Source organism: Dermacentor albipictus, chromosome 4, assembly GCF_038994185.2.
Source record: "Dermacentor albipictus isolate Rhodes 1998 colony chromosome 4, USDA_Dalb.pri_finalv2, whole genome shotgun sequence".
Lineage (NCBI taxonomy): Eukaryota > Metazoa > Arthropoda > Arachnida > Ixodida > Ixodidae > Dermacentor > Dermacentor albipictus.
The window spans coordinates 72,450,003-72,465,800 of record NC_091824.1 but is presented as its reverse complement, the minus strand read 5'-3'; the positions used below and the strand labels follow the sequence as shown (position 1 = coordinate 72,465,800).

General features: G+C 45.2%; 1 protein-coding gene across 1 annotated transcript in view; it reads left to right on the top strand.

The window, feature by feature from the left end:
• LOC135902080 (uncharacterized) overlaps positions 1 to 14,713 on the top strand; it is a 112,352-nt gene extending 97,639 nt beyond the window's left edge. Inside the window, exon 13 of the mRNA XM_070537084.1 lies at positions 14,407 to 14,713. Within this exon, the coding sequence (XP_070393185.1) occupies positions 14,407 to 14,565 (159 nt within the window). The 3' untranslated portion in view covers positions 14,566 to 14,713. The remainder of the gene's footprint in view (positions 1 to 14,406) is intronic.
• The last annotated feature ends 1,085 nt before the right edge of the window (positions 14,714 to 15,798 follow it).

The following is a 15,798-nucleotide window of genomic DNA, read 5'->3' as shown; positions in this document are numbered from 1 at the left end:
CTTCGCCGTACGTAATACTGTTTGCTTGCAGTAGGTACGTGGCAGAATATGTAAAAAATTAAAAAAAAGAAATCTTGTTGAAAAATTACTATTGAAGGTGGCCTTCCACCTTATTATTGCTAAATCAATATCCGTAATAGTAACGTAACTTGTATAACTGAACGCGGTAACACTTAAGCATTTCGGAGATCATTGACAAGAAATCTGACAGCGAGCTGAATCGGTGAAGAAGAATTGCTACTTTAATTTTACTGTGCAGAAATGCCCTTCTTTTTTTGTAGGCAATTCTGGATTTGCAAATAAGTAACCGCTGCATTAGTTGAGTTTTCAAGAGCAATGCCAACCTAACAGGCAGAATAGAAGCTGAAAGCGAAAAAAAAGCGTAAAAAAGTGCAAAAGCACGTTCTGTAGCTGATTTCCAGTCCACCGTTAAGAAATGTGTGCTTTGCCCAAGTAATAAGAACGTTCTGTTTGTTTCGTGCAATAATGTAGCATTGGAGGACATTATATCATCAGTTCACTGCAGTCATCGCGTGTCACTAGTTAACAGTCTGCTAGTTGCGAACGATTTCTCCCCAATGGGTCCATCAGGAACCTAATTGGCTAGAAAAATGCGCATAAATAAAAGGCGTCACCTTAAATTTGTGGCATCAGTTCGAAAAAGCATAGCTTGCGAGACAAGCATCATGCACTTACTGCGTTCCCTTATAGTACTTCGTTTGCGGTATAAACCTAAACATGCTGGTGCTGTTTTCCATATTCAGATTTTCGAGGTTACATAGGAAAGAAGGAAAAGGCGTTCATCGCATTTCAACACTATTGTCATTATAGAAATATAGCTCATTCCTTAGGGATAATCCTCGGTCCTTTATATGAATGACTTATATTATGGTTTATTATTATTATTATTATTATTATTATTATTATTATTATTATTATTATTATTATTATTATTATTATTGTATCACCTGCTTGAAATGTCCATTCTTGAAAAAACGCTTGCGTTCCGTCTATATACATTATTGGTTGAATGGTATCGAGTTCGTACATATGAATTGGACTGACAACGAATGAGCCATAAAGGAACAGAACAAAACTGGAGAAAGGAATACTTCGACAAACTGGAAGATCATAGCTTGCTTAAATTGCAGTGAGGAGATGACGTGGGACCGCTTCGGCAAAGTAATCAAAATCCAAATTTTATGATAAAGTTTGTTCTATCTTTATTTCAAAGAATAAAAATGAAAACCCAACAAAGTTTACTCATATTTCAGCACTACAGGTGAATGGTCTGCTGTCTAAGACAACATTTGCAAAACCAAGCAATGCAATTCAGTCACTAATAGGCTAATCGCAATCATTACTTTCATAGTTTGCAACTTTACGGCATTTACTTAGATTGAAAAGTTGAAGGAAATTGTTGACACAGTGTAGTTCCATGTTCCCATAGTTCACAATAGTCATATAGTTATTAGTCATAAAATTATTAGTTCTATAGACATCTCCCGGCTACGTCAGGACGAGCCGGTCGCGTGATCTTTGGGTGCACCCGGGAGTGTTTGTTGACCAAAAAGTACTCCCCACGAGCGTTAGCACACGTTCACATCTTCATGCATCGCAGTCTCTCTTCGTGTGCGTGCCTGTCTTTTTGTGTGCGCGGGCGCCGACAAGTCGGTGCGTGGTTTCATGAGCAAACGGCACGAAAAAAGGCAGTCAAATATATTTTTCGTTTCGCTAAGGACGAGAAGCGGTGAAAAATGTTGGTTCTGGCAATGTGCCGCTACAAACGGCAGCCGTCATACGCTGGCAAAAATACAGGAAGTCGACTAGCGCTTTTCTTGAAAACTCGAGCTATGTGGCTACAGTTCGTCATCCCGCTTTTAGTGCAGGGTGATGCTAACTTAGAGCACGAACAGAGGAGGCAAACGCCGGCACAGCTGCAGTCACGCTCACGGTTACGTCATCAAATATGCGCATGACATGCAGGCAGTTCCCTAGAAGACATATTTTATTACAATACTATGAAAAATCTGAACTGCGGTTTGTTACTGTAACGAACAAGCATTTAGACCTAATGCCACATCGATTGATGGACTACGGGCACTTCCTATCGCAATTTTTAGGATCTGGATGAATTCAGTCGCGATCGAGGTTGATGACGATCGTATATGCCCATCGGCGGCATGTTCAGTGTTCGGTGAGCGCAACCACTTGTCCGCACATGGGTTTCCATGGTGAGGTCCTACGTCCTAAGCAAATGGTGCGGTTTCATTTCTCCCCTATGTAGTCCAGGCGTGTTAGAGAGGAAAAGATAGACGTCGCCAAACTGGACGTTCGCGCGAGCACATCGGATTGTTATTTTCATTCGTCTATGATGAAAGTTCGTATGGATGAATAACTTCTCGACGTGCAGCGGGCGCGCAGCTTCTGCCAGGAAACTCACAGTCAAATCAATCGCTGTCGATGCCACAGAACGATGGAAATTCTTTGCACTTCGCTTCGGGGACGTCTCGTGACGTCATGCTGTTTTCGAAACGGAGGCCATTTACTTGATTGCGCACGTGGCATCCAGAAGCACGGTTTGCGCTAGAAACCACGAGTGACGTAATAGGGCAGCTCTGTTAATTTAATTTATTAAGCACAAGTAATTTCCCCTATGTTGTCCATGGTGGCAGTGTTTATTGGCTCCTTATGATATGATTTATAGAAATTGGGACCCTCGGTAAACGATCTTTCTTCTCGTAATCATCATCATCAGCCTGGCTACGCCCACTGCAAGGCAAAGGCCTCTCCCATACTTCTCTAACTATCCCGGTCATGTGATAATTGTGGCCATGTTATCCCTCCAAACATTTTAATGTCATCCACCCACCTGACTTTCTGCCGCCCCCTGCTACGCTTCCCTTCCCTTGGAATCCAGTGCACAACCCTTGATGGCCATCCGTTATCTTTCCTCCTCCTTACATGCCCTGCACATGCCCATTTCTTTTTCTTGATTTCTACTACGATGTCATTAACTCGCGTTTGTTCCCTCACCCAATCTGCTCTTTTCTTATCCCTTAACGTTACACCCATCATTGTTGTTTCCATAGATCGTTGAGTTGTCCTCAATTTAAGCAGAACCCTTTTCGCAAGCCTCCAGGTTTCTGCCTCGAAGGTGAGTACTGGTAAGACACAGCTGTTACACACTCTTCTCTTGAGGGATAATAGCAACCTGCTGTTCATGAAATGAGAATGCCTGCGAAACGCACCCCAGCCCACTGTCATTCTTTTGATTATTTGAGTCTCATGATCCGGATCTGCGGTAACTACCTGCCCTAAATAGAAGTATTATCTTGCCACTTCCAGTGCCTCGCTACCTATGGTAAACTGTTGTTCCCTTTCGGGACTGTTAAACATTACTTTAGTTTTCTGCAGAATAATTTTTAAACCAACCCTTCCGTTTTGCCTGTCCAGGTCATTGAGCATGCAATGCAATTGGTCCCTTGAGTTACTAAGCAAGGCAATATTATCAGCGAATCGAAGGTTGCTAAGGTATTCTCCATTAACTCTTATCCAAAATTGTTCCGAATCCAGGTATCTGAATACCTCCTGTAAACACGCTGTAAATAGCATTGGAAAGATCGTATCGGGACCGGGACAACGATGGCTGTGCAGGCGCTATAGATATCTTTCAGTATTTTTACATACGGACCGTGTACATCCTGATTCTTTAATGGCTGCATGACTGCTGAGGTTTCAACTCCATCAAACGCTTTCAAGTAATCAATGAAAGCTATATATAAGGGTTGGTTATAGATGCGCACATTTCTCTGTTACCTGAGTGATAGTGTGAACATGGGTTTTTGTTGAATAGGCTTTAAGAAATCCTGCCTTGTGCTTTGGTTGACAGAAGTCTAAGGTGTTCATGATTGTGTTAAAGATTACCTTACTAAATACTGTGCAGGTGATTGACAGTAAGCTGATCGGTCTAGAAATTTTCAAGTCCTTGGCGTCCCCTTTCTTATGGATTAAGATTATCTTGGCGTTCTTCCAAGATTCCGGTACGCTCGAAGTCAAGAGGCATTGCGTATAAAGGGTGGCCAGTTTTTCTAGAACATTTTGCCCACCATCCTTCAGCAAATTAGCTGTTACCTGATCTTCCCTAGCTGGCTTCTCTCTTTGCATAGCTCCCAAGAATTCCTTTACATCTTCCGGCATTACTTGTGGGCTGTCAACTTCCTCTAGACCATTCCTTCTTCCATTATCGTCATGGGCGCCACTGGCACTGTATAAATCTCTATAGAACTCCTCAGCTGCTTTAACTATCTTTTCCATATTAGTAATTTTATTGCCAGCTTTGTCTCTTACCGCATACATCTGATGCTTGCCTATTCCTAGTTTCTGCACTGCTTTTATGCTTCCTCCGTTTCTGAGAGCAGGCTCAATTCTATCCATATTATACTTTCTTATCTGAACTATCTTACGCTTGCTGAATAACTTAGAAAGTTCTGACAGTTATAGTCTTGCTGTAGGGTTAGAGGCTTTCATACAATGACGTTTCTTATTCACATCTTTCGTCTCCTGCAATAGCTTACCGATATTAGCACCGACTTCTATTGCACAATCCTTAATGGTGCCCGTTAGACTGTCGTTCATTGCGTCAACACTAAGGACCTCTTCATGAATTAGAGCCGCATACCTGTTGTGCACCTTTATCCGGATTTCCTCTATTTTCCCTCTTACCGTTAACTCATTGAGCGGCTTCTTATATACCAGTTTATTCCGTTCCCTCCTCAAGTCTAGGGTCATTCGAGATCTTACCATCCTATGGTCTCTGCAGCGCACCTTCCTGAGCCCGTCCACATCTTTTATGATGCCAGGGGTAGCGCAGAATGTGAAATCTATTTTATTTCTAGTCTGGTCATTCGGGCTTCTCCACGTCCACTTTCGGTTATCCCGCTTGCGGAAGAGGATATTCATTATCCGCAAATTATTCCGTTCTGCAAACTCTACAAACTCTCCCCTGCTATTCCTATACCATATGCGATATTTCCCCACTGACTTGCCTCCAGCCTGCTTCGTGCCTATCCTAGCAATGAAGTCGCCCATCAGTATAGTGCTTGTTTTGACTTTACCCATCGCCGATGTCGTGTCTTCATGGAAGCTCTCGACTTCCTCGTCATCAAGACTGGATGTTTTGTTGTTTGTTTATTTTTGTTCATTGACAAAACAACGCTCAAGAGCGGTTTGTCTTGGTGCCGAGGCAGAAGGCTGCACTAAAAGCCACCTGACTAGGCCTTCGACAGCAGACAGCACGCGCAGCACACAACATGAGAACAACTTACTTCAAAACACACTGCAAAATATCAAACACATATAAATAAATATGCACGTACAGTGTATCAAACACTATAAAGCAAAATAAGGAAGAATGACAGAATTAGTCGTCAACACATTCATCATCAACAAGACACATAACTATCAAGGCCAATGGACTACAATTGGATTGAAGAGAACAAAACAAATGTACAACAAAATACAACTGGTGGAGGAAATACAGTTTAGTTAGTTATCTGAAAGCAAGCAAAGAGGGAGAACTCTGCATTGTATCTAAAAAGGATGGATAACAAATCAGAAGTTTCGGAATTTGCCATTTTAATAATTGCATACCCTATCTAGTTCTCGTTTTAATCTTTACAAAGTTTTTATTTCTGAAATAATATGGTGTCTCCGTGTTTTTATATGTATGAAAAAAGAGCTCACGATTTGCTTTTAATTCGATAAAGGTAAATTCCAGCAAACGCCGTTTATATAACATTTCTACATTAAGTATCCCGTTCTCGGATAGTATGGGGATGTATGATCACGACTACTTAGGTTTTGAATGAATCGTATACTTCTGCGTTATGTAATGTCGTTCCAAACTATACTTTGATGTAACTCCCCGAACTCGTAGACAATATTGTATACGGGAATGTACAGTACTAAAATAAAGTTGCCGTTTAAATCCTATTGGCAACAACGTCCGAAATCTATTTCGCATTCCAATTGATCAACAATGAAACCTTTTATAACGTTCACGTGACTGGTCCATCGAAGATTTTCATGAAATAGTACCCCTAAAAACTTGCACTCTGAAGCCCGCTCTGATGGACCTTATTTACACGTTAGAGCTATCAAGGTGAACTGGTTTATTAACGGATCAGAAGACAATGTATTAGGTTTTTCTAACATTGAATAAGAGTTTATTTGCATCTAACCATGTAGGAGCGTAGACCTGTACGACCTTTAATTTGTACCTCTTATTATTTCATTTTATTTCATTTGTTATCACCTTGAAGGCCCGAAGTCATTACACAACAAGGCCTGCCACCCTCTCGTTAATGCTGCGTTAATTCCAGCATGTTACCAGCCATATCCTTATTGATAAGGAATCCAACTCCTAGTTCTCGTCTCTCCGCTAAGCCCCGGTAGGAGAGGACATGCCCGCTTTTTAGCACTGTATATGCTTCATTTGTCCGCCTGACCTCACTGAACCCTATTATATCCCATTTAATGCCCGCTAATTCCTCCAATAGCACTGCTAGACGCCTCACAAGATAACGTTCTAGCGTTAAACGTTGCCAGTTTCAGATTCCAATGGTGGCCTGTACGGATCCGGAGATTCTTGGCACCCTATGCTCCGTCACAAGTCTGACCGCCGCCTTTGTCAGTTGCTTCGCAGCTGCTGGGGACAGAGGGCCGGGCTTCGATTGTTGTATTTATGTAGGAGGTTGTGGCCAAGTACTGCACCAGGGTGGCCAATCCTGCTCTGGTGAGAGAGTGCGTTAGCAGTTCTGGTCACCGGGATCAGGCCACACTCCAGGGCTGTTTATGCAATTTTATGAACACGCGCATTTTTTTAATGTTCTCGTAATAGGGCAGCGTATTACAAGCCTTGGTCATGCCGCGCGATAAAGCGGTCTGTCTTGTCACGGTCACAGAAGTGACTATGCCTTCATTCCTGAGCTGCACGAAGCGTCAGTCGGAATTATCTCATGCACCTACGGATTCGCAATCTGAGCTTCGTTTTAGGCGGCACTTTTACGTCACAGAAGGATTGTAAGAAGAGCCGCGGTTTGTGGTGACGAGCGGGTAATCGGGCAAATTCAATATATTGTTACGCCCACAAAAGGCGTTACATTGAAGCCGGGTAGCGTTAGATGCGATGGCCTTGAGGAGCTGAGCGCCTGTCGAGATTCAGCTAGCCAGCGACCCGTCGTCTTCTTTGTTCACCACTCTTCGGTGCCTCCACATACTGTTTGTTGAGGCGTGAAACCACAACGCACGCAAGGGCGTCGCATTTCCCTCCGCGCTGAGGAAGCCCGCCGGGCAAGTCAAACAGGCTGTCGAGAAATAAAGGGCTTTAAACGGGCGACGTGTGAAAGTTCAGTCTTTGCTGACTGTCGGCCACTTCATGTGAGACGTGCTATGCCGTCGGTTAATTCGCTGACACGCTCAGTAATAACACATGGTCCAACATAGTGCGCCAGCAGTTTTTCACATAATCGACGTTTCCTGGTTGGTTTCCAGAGCAACACCAAATCACCAGGGTCATATATGACGTGTCGGCGTCGGCGGTCGCAGCATGCCTTCGAGCGGCCTTGTGAAACAAGAGGGCATAAAGAAGCAAGTCGTCGGGCTTCTTCAGCAAGACAGACTGTCTCTAAAATACAAAGATTATCGTTGCTGGGAAACGGGAAGATAGTGTCTATTGTATAACGAGGCGGACGAGCGTAAAGAAGACAGAAGGGACTATAGCCCGTAACTTCATGCATTGAGGTGTTAAATGCGTACGTAATGAAAGGTAGCCCGCTGGCCCAGTTCTTATGATCTGACGCGACATAAATGGACAGCATGAATGTCGAAACCTTGAAGCACATAGACGAAGCATCCCTTCGACCACGTCTGCAGTGAACTGCCGCCCACGATTGCTGATGATGACTCTGGGAGGTCCATGTCGGAGAATGAAAAAGCGCAGCAGAAATATACACACTTTGGTTGCAGTAGCCGATGGTATTGCAGCTGTCTCACAGTAGCGTGTCAAGTGATCGGTACACATGATAATCCAGGGATTCCCATCGGATGAACGCGGGAAACAAGAGAGGAGGTCGATGGCAACTTGCTCAAATGGAGTGCTGGGGGTGGCACTGGAAGAACCTTTCTTGAAGGCGGGAGAGAGTTCGCGCAGAACCCAAATGACCAGATGTTAGATCGTCATGCATAGCGCGCAAGATGGAGACACGGAGACTCCCCGGGGCCACCAGAAGATATCATGGGCCTGTAGCAGAGTAATTCTTTTTGTGAAGAACCCCATCACGAACCCAGAAACGAGTGGATGGTGCTGATTGCCTTGCAGTAATGAGCGGTGGCTTTAAACTTTTGTCTTTTTGTTGCTCGACCTTGAAGGTATCTTATCAGGAAATCCCGGCTCCAGTGATACGATATAGCAGTCGAAGTTGTCCGCGTCGCAGTCCGTCATTGGAAGCGGTATGCGGGAGAGGCAGTCAGCGTTGGCGTCTCGGCGGCCGTTTTTATAAGAAATGGTAAAGTTATATTCCTGTAAACGAAGTGTCCAACGAGGAAGCCGGCCCACGAATCGCGGAGATTAACCAGCCAACAGAGAGAATGATGGCCTGTCCCCGCAGTAAAGGGGCGCCCGTACAGGTACGACCGGAAGCGCTGTACTACGAAAATGACTGCAAGACATTCTTGCTCAGTAACTGTGTAGTTACGCTCGGACTTCCCTAAAGAGCGACTCGCATAGGCGACGACGTATTCTTTGGTGTCGACGCGTTGAATAAGGACAGCGCCAACGCCAATACCGCTAGCATCGGTATGAACTTCTATGGGAGCCACATAGTCGAAGTGTCGGAGAATGGGATGGGACGTCGGACGAGACTTCAGCTCACGAAAACTAGCTTCACATTCAGGAGTCCATTCAAAGGGAACGCGCTTCTGGAGGAGGCATGTCAGCGGACACGCGATGTTGGCAAATCCACGAATAAACCGGCGGAAGTACGAGCAAATCCCTAGGAAACTGCGTAGCTCTTTTACATGACGAGGTTGCTTGAAGGCTTCCACCGTAGCAGTCTTCGCTGGATCAGATCGTATACAGTCCTTATCCACTAGGTGTCCCAGAACGAGTGTTTGGCGCTCTCCAAAAGAACGCTTCTTCGAGTTGAGCACCAAACTCGTTTTGTCCAAGCAGTCTAGCACAAGATCGAGATGTGCGTTGTGCTCACTGAACGTGCGCCCGAAAATCACTACATCATCTAGATAGCACATTCATACTTCCCACTTCAAACCACGCAGGATGTTGTCCATGAAGTGCTCGAAAGTTGCAGGCACGTTACAGAGCCCGAACGGCATCACATTAGATTCAAGATGTCCATCTGGTGTTACAAATGCCGTTTTATTATTGGCTGCCTTATGCATAGGTATCTTCCAGTACCCCGACCTTAAGTCAGCAGACGAAAAGTAAGACGCTGATGAGGGCCAGTTGATAGCATCATCAATACGCGGAAGAGGATATACCTCCTTTTTACTGATGGCATTGAGGCGGTGGTATTCAGCACAAAATCGCCATGTACCATCTTTCTTTCTAACCAGAATCACTGGCGCTGCCCACGGACAACAGGATTCTTGGATTACAATATTATTCAGCATTTTGCGGACTTGGTCATTGATCACCTTGCGTTCCGATGGTGAGACTCTGTGTGGTTTCTGTCGCAACGGTTGGGCAGATCCCGTATCTATGCGATGGTGTATACGAGAAGGAGGAAACAATGGTGGCCCCTCTTGGTAGAAAAAGTCAAACAGTCGGGCATGTTTTAGCAGAATATTCGTAACTTCGTGACGCTGCTTAGTGCTGAGTGACTTGTTTACCATGGTCAAAAATGAGGAGTGCGCCGCAGGGCCGGCAATAACGAAGTGGCGCTCATCGGCAGAATCAAAGGCCTCTGTAAGAATGGCGAGCGATAGCACGTGATCTTCATGGTAGGAGGCAAGTTTCACACCCTGTGGTAGTATTGCAGGTTCACTCGAACAGTTTACGGCCCACAAGCTAGTGCGTCCTTGAACAACTGACACCATGCAATACGGTATCAGTACATTCCTCTTAATGCAACTCAGATGAACGGGCTCCACGGTAGCGTCAAACGTTCCGTCGGGGGAAGGGAAACAGGCAACTGAAACACACGTTGCGGATAACGGAGGCACAACTGTATCCCGGGATACAGGCCCAGGATCAAGGCCCAGGATTACGTCATGCATTGAATGAAGTAGAACAGCGAACTCCGCGTTAAATATTTGACCACCCAAGATAACGCCTGCATTACACACGCCCACAGGATGCAACAACTCCCCACTCACTCCACTAAACGCATCGGCACGGTCCCAGCGAAACATCACTTTTTGTCCTAGGAGGCTTTTGAATGCAAGACTCATCACTGAAACGGTTGCTCCCCTGTCCACTAAGGCCATGGAGGAAACCCCATCAATTATACAGCCACCTTATTCTTAAACATACAAATGGTTGGAGGTATCTCTGTCGACATCGAAGATTGTCCAGCGACCTCACCTCCACGGCCGCGCTGGCAAGTTTTCCGGAGGTGACGACGGGAATCAACGCCGTGGAGAGGGCGATCGGCTTACACGAGGAGCGGGTGGTGGTGTCAAGCTGCGGTCGGATGCTGGAGAACGGTTCCGCAGCGGATCCGGGTGCTGGTGAGGCAAGCTTCCTAAATATGTGTGCGAGGGCGAATATGTTTCGCCCAGAGGAGCGCGGTACCGCCTAGACATCGTCGATCGGTCGAACTTCGGTGGTTGACGGCGATTGCAGTACCTGGCAGTGTGACCCAAGTCGCCACAGCTATAACACACAGGTAAACGACGATCAATGAACTGCCCTTCGAAGCGCTCAGCCGTGGGGGTCGTGTAGCAGAGCGAAGCGGCTGAGCCTGCTGCACAGGAGGAATGGTCGGTCTGCGTGCAAACCTGCTGGGGCGAGGGTGTTGTGCAGGTCGGTGTTCGTGCGTAAATGTGCCCTCACGTGGCCATGGACCTCCTCTGTGGTTAACGTCTGTGACGCATACCACCGGTTGCCAGGAAGCGCAGAGTGCGGCAGGCGCCATGTGTTGCGGGTAATATGCATAAGGTTGTCGTATGACATCACGCGCAAGTTCCTGGTGCCGCAGCAGTTCTTCACGCACGATCTGCCGTATAGTAGACGAAAGATCGGCGGACGGGCTTTCATCGACGCTGCCAACGGTTGTCACATTCGCCAGGCGTCCAAATGTCGGCACAACGCGACGTGTTTTCAACGTCTCAAACGTACGGCAATGACGCACGACATCTGAGACGGAATAAACGTGTTCCCGGCTTATGAGGAAATTGTATACATCTTCTGCAATTCTTTGAGGAGATGTCCGATTCGGTCTTCCTCAGACATGTGCGAATTTACGAGTTTGCACAGCTTGAGGATTTCCTCTATGTATATAGTGCATGTTTCTCCAGGAGCTTAAGCTCTTTGAGCTAGTGTTCTCTCGGCGCGTTTCGGTTTGGCGCAGGAGTCGCCAAAACACGTCTTGTTTTCCTCAACAAAGTGCTCCCACGTTGTTAGGGAGTCTTGGTGGCTTTCGTACCATATCACCGCTGTCTCACGCAGAAAGAGTACGACATATTCGAGCTAAGTGACAGAATCCCAACGGTTGTAGCAGCTCACCCTTGCTTAGTGCGTCATCCACTCGTCGACGTCTTCGCCCACTTCTCCCGCGAACGAGTGTGGTTCCATGTAGTGCTGCAAAGGTCCAACTGGCACTGACCTTTGAGCAGGCGAAACTAAAGCTGGCATTCGTACCCCTCCGTCCTGAGTCATAAGGAAAGTATGCAAGAGACCGGCAAGACAACGGCACCGGCGAAGTTCTGGATGTTGCGACTCTGTGGTACGTTGTGTCGTACCCTGCACCTCCACCCCTCTGTTACGCCCACAAAAGGCGTTACTTTGAAGCCGGGTATCGTTAGGTGCGATGGCCTTGAACAGCTGAGCGCCTGTCGAGATTCAGCTAGCCAGCCACTCGTCGTCTTCTTCGTTCACCGCCCTTCGGTGCCCCCGGATACTGCTTGTTGATGCGTGAACCCATTATGCACGTAAGAGCGTCACAATATAATTTGGCATCAGTGTCCTTGTGCCACATGACCATTTTGGAACCTAAAAACCTGTAACTACACTTTTACTGTAATTCCATTGAAGTGTCCAATATAAACATGCGATGTAACGTTTATAGCTAAGAAGTTATTAATGTAAAAAACTTAATTAGTGAACGGATTCCACTAGTTATTCTTTGACATGGTGTCCACCTGAGCAGATAACATCCCTGCTGATGTCTTTCAAGCAAATTGGTCGTTTTATAATATCTTGAAGTAAGAAATGAAAAGACTATATCAATGAGATGGGCAGTCAGTTTACATTGTCTCGCTGCTAAGTGGCAACTGAAACTTACTTAGTATCCAGATTTGTATCTAGTCTACCTGCATTGTTCTTTGGAAACCTATGGAGTGATTTGATACAAACGTTTGCGTATATAGTGCGCTGCAAAATACGCTGCATTCCGTAATCACATGTTTTCGCTCACGTCCAATATATGTATGGCAAAAAAACGAGACGGTACATGAACCTTCCAAGTTTAACTCAGGAATAAGAGAAGTGCTGCTATCTTCTCAGCATGAAGCTCTGGCTTCTAGAGCTTAGAGAAGTGATATGAATAGCGAAAAATCAAAACGAAGAACTATGGTTGTCCTTAACTACTCAGATCTTGAATCATAAACTCTCGTGAAGAGCAAATCACAAAACGAACATGGAACATAAGTATCACTTATAAATTTATGAAGGAAACAAATATCCTGAGAGCGTCTGAATGGCTACTTTTGTGGGGAGATTATTTAGTCCCGCCGAAAAATTGAATTGAGGACGGCACGGTCACCTTATGAAGTGGTATGAAAAAAATATTTTGAAAATTTGGCCAAGGACGTATCTTACAGACTTGATGACACGGATGTCTTAGTCTACAGTCACGTGTAAAGTGACTATCTGATATACTTTATTTCATATCGCTCACAGCAGGGGCTTAGAGGCTATGGTGTTGAGCTGCGAAGCACTAGGTCGCGGGATCAAACCCCGGCCGCGGTGGCCGCATTTCGATGGGGGCGAAATGCAAGAACGCCCTTGTTCAGTGCATTAGGGGTACGTAGAAGTTTCCTGGTGGTAAAAACTAATACGGAGTGCCCCACTACAGCGTGCCTCAAAAGCAAATAATGACTTTTGCACTTAAAACCCGGGTATTTGATTCGCATCACTCTACTATACACGTATGGTGTCGAAAAACATCCTGTGAACCTGCTACCACATTCCTGAAGTAGTGCCACACTTTTTCTCCCTTAACCTACAACGTATCTTCTTAGTAAAACATATTACTTTTCAATTTCGCGTTCTTGAAGTTTCATCGCTTTTTGGGAGAGGTGGGCAAACATCAAATTTACGATTACGAATCGATTGCGAATAGTAAGTATAGAATATAGATTGCAATATCCAATAGTCAAACGCAGACATATAGTTATCGCTGCAATATTTATTTCTGTAGAACAAGGTACCCCGCTTGTGCCGACTTGCGAAAAAGGACAGCTAACTATCACGGACAAGTGGGACAAGTATTATACACAAGATCACTAGTTAAGAGTAAATAAATTGCACCAATAGCCTCTCGACATCTCTAGAGCCCGGTTGCAGACAAGTTTCCCAAGAAAGAATTGTTGCTGCAAGATTAGCTTTGCTGAAAGAAAAACAGAAGTTGAAAGAAGAACAGCTAGAAGAAATTTGTGCCATAGACACATGTAAAATGGCCAGCTCTGAGGAAAAGATCACTGGTTGTAGCGTAAAAGGAAAACCACAGCACATACCTATACTTCAAGAAAGATTAATAGGCTAGAAGCAAAAAATCATAAGTTGACAAGTAGACGTCCACCGCGAAACCGAAAACAATGTTTGTAATACCCATTTTGTTTTTCTATTACTTCGAAAGCGTGTCTTGTAGTTTCAATTCCGATAAATTTGAATACTTTTATTTACAGAAAGAACATATTAACCCGAATTTACAGAGAATTATCGCGAAATATGTGCTTAGTTTCGACATTCTAAAAATAAGAAAGAATTCATTTTCGCATACAAATAATGGTTTGTGTGTATGCTATTCGATATGCGTTCAGAACGTCGAATGTTTGGGCTCTCCAATTTTTTAGTTATTTCTTAGCATCCCGCTGAGGTTCTTCAAAGAAAACTGAAAAGAAACAAGAAGCATTGGCATTAAAATGTGGTATTTTTTTGTGCAGATGGTGGAAACCTACCGTACGATAGGCTATGACAGGACGGACACATACGTCGTCGGCTGGTTGGTATACAATGCAACGTATGGTCTGGCTCCAGCACCGTGCCATGGACGGTTCAGTCGTATCCAAGCGATCCGCAAAGTAATAGATGGCAACAAGTGACCCATGCGTAGACGCTTAAACGGCTCGCATACGACATATATATGTCAGAGCACCTTGATCCCATAGTGGTCTAGCATTACTGTTCTGGACTGAGTCGCGCATATGAACTTTACCTAGAAGAAGATAAAAAGAAGCTTTGCATCCTAAATTTTGCCGTCACTTGCTCTACAGAAGAAAATCTTTTAGCGTCACTCTTTGTAATATGTGCCCTTTTACCTTGAGTTATTGAGGAATATAGTAAAGTGTTCGCTCTGGCCTGCACAAAATGACTTCCTCTTCTATATAACTAAATATACACTTAGCGGAGGAACCCATCTCACGATGACTATCGACGGCTGTGCGCTAGCATTGAAATAATATATAGACACGGTGCAGTGCCACCGTCAAAATGAGTTACATATGATACGTGTACGGCAGCGGGACTCCTCTTTAGCGCGCCGTCGATGGGTGGATGGATGTATGAATGAAACGCTGCTATGAGCGTCCCCTTTGAAACACGGAGGTGGGTTGCCTCAACAAGCTGCTGTTCTCGTTTTCGCTAAGGTTCCATCTATCTTTGACACACACACGCACACACACGAACAAACAAACCAATATTTCACGGCCTATAAACCTTCTTCACCACTATTGGGAACACTGTTGTTGCATGCCTCCCTTGTTTCTGATTTCCCTACATATATGGTACCAAGACTCCAATCGCATTCTACTAATTTCTGTTGGTGATATGTTAACTTTCCTCTGCTATCCCTGAACTGAAGGGCTTGAACAAGTATACGCGTGTTTACAATTGCTAGTAGGTACAGCGGAGCGTGGCACTTGCGGAGACGCCGGACGTGTGCACGCATGCCTGAGTAAGGGCGGGTGCGAGAGACGAGATGTGGGGACTTCTGGTCCTTGATTATATGTCTCTGCCTAGGCACTACGGAGGAGTTTCTTAGCACGTGTTGCAAGCGTTTGTCCCTAAGCGTGCCGACAGAAGTCGCGGGGCGCGGTGGTGCTGAACTTAGCTTTGCAAGTTCGAGGATGGACGTAACTATATTTATTCAATTCTGTTATTTACTAATTCAAACAACGTGTCAATATTTCGCACCATAGGCGGCGCCTCTAGGACACCAAAGCAACGGGGAGACCAAAGCTAGAACCCAGAATGGTCCGTGGGTTGGGGCTCGCCCAGGCCTGCGCGTGCCAGAGGTGTATAAGATCCGCTGTCCGCTATTGCAGACTGCCAATTTT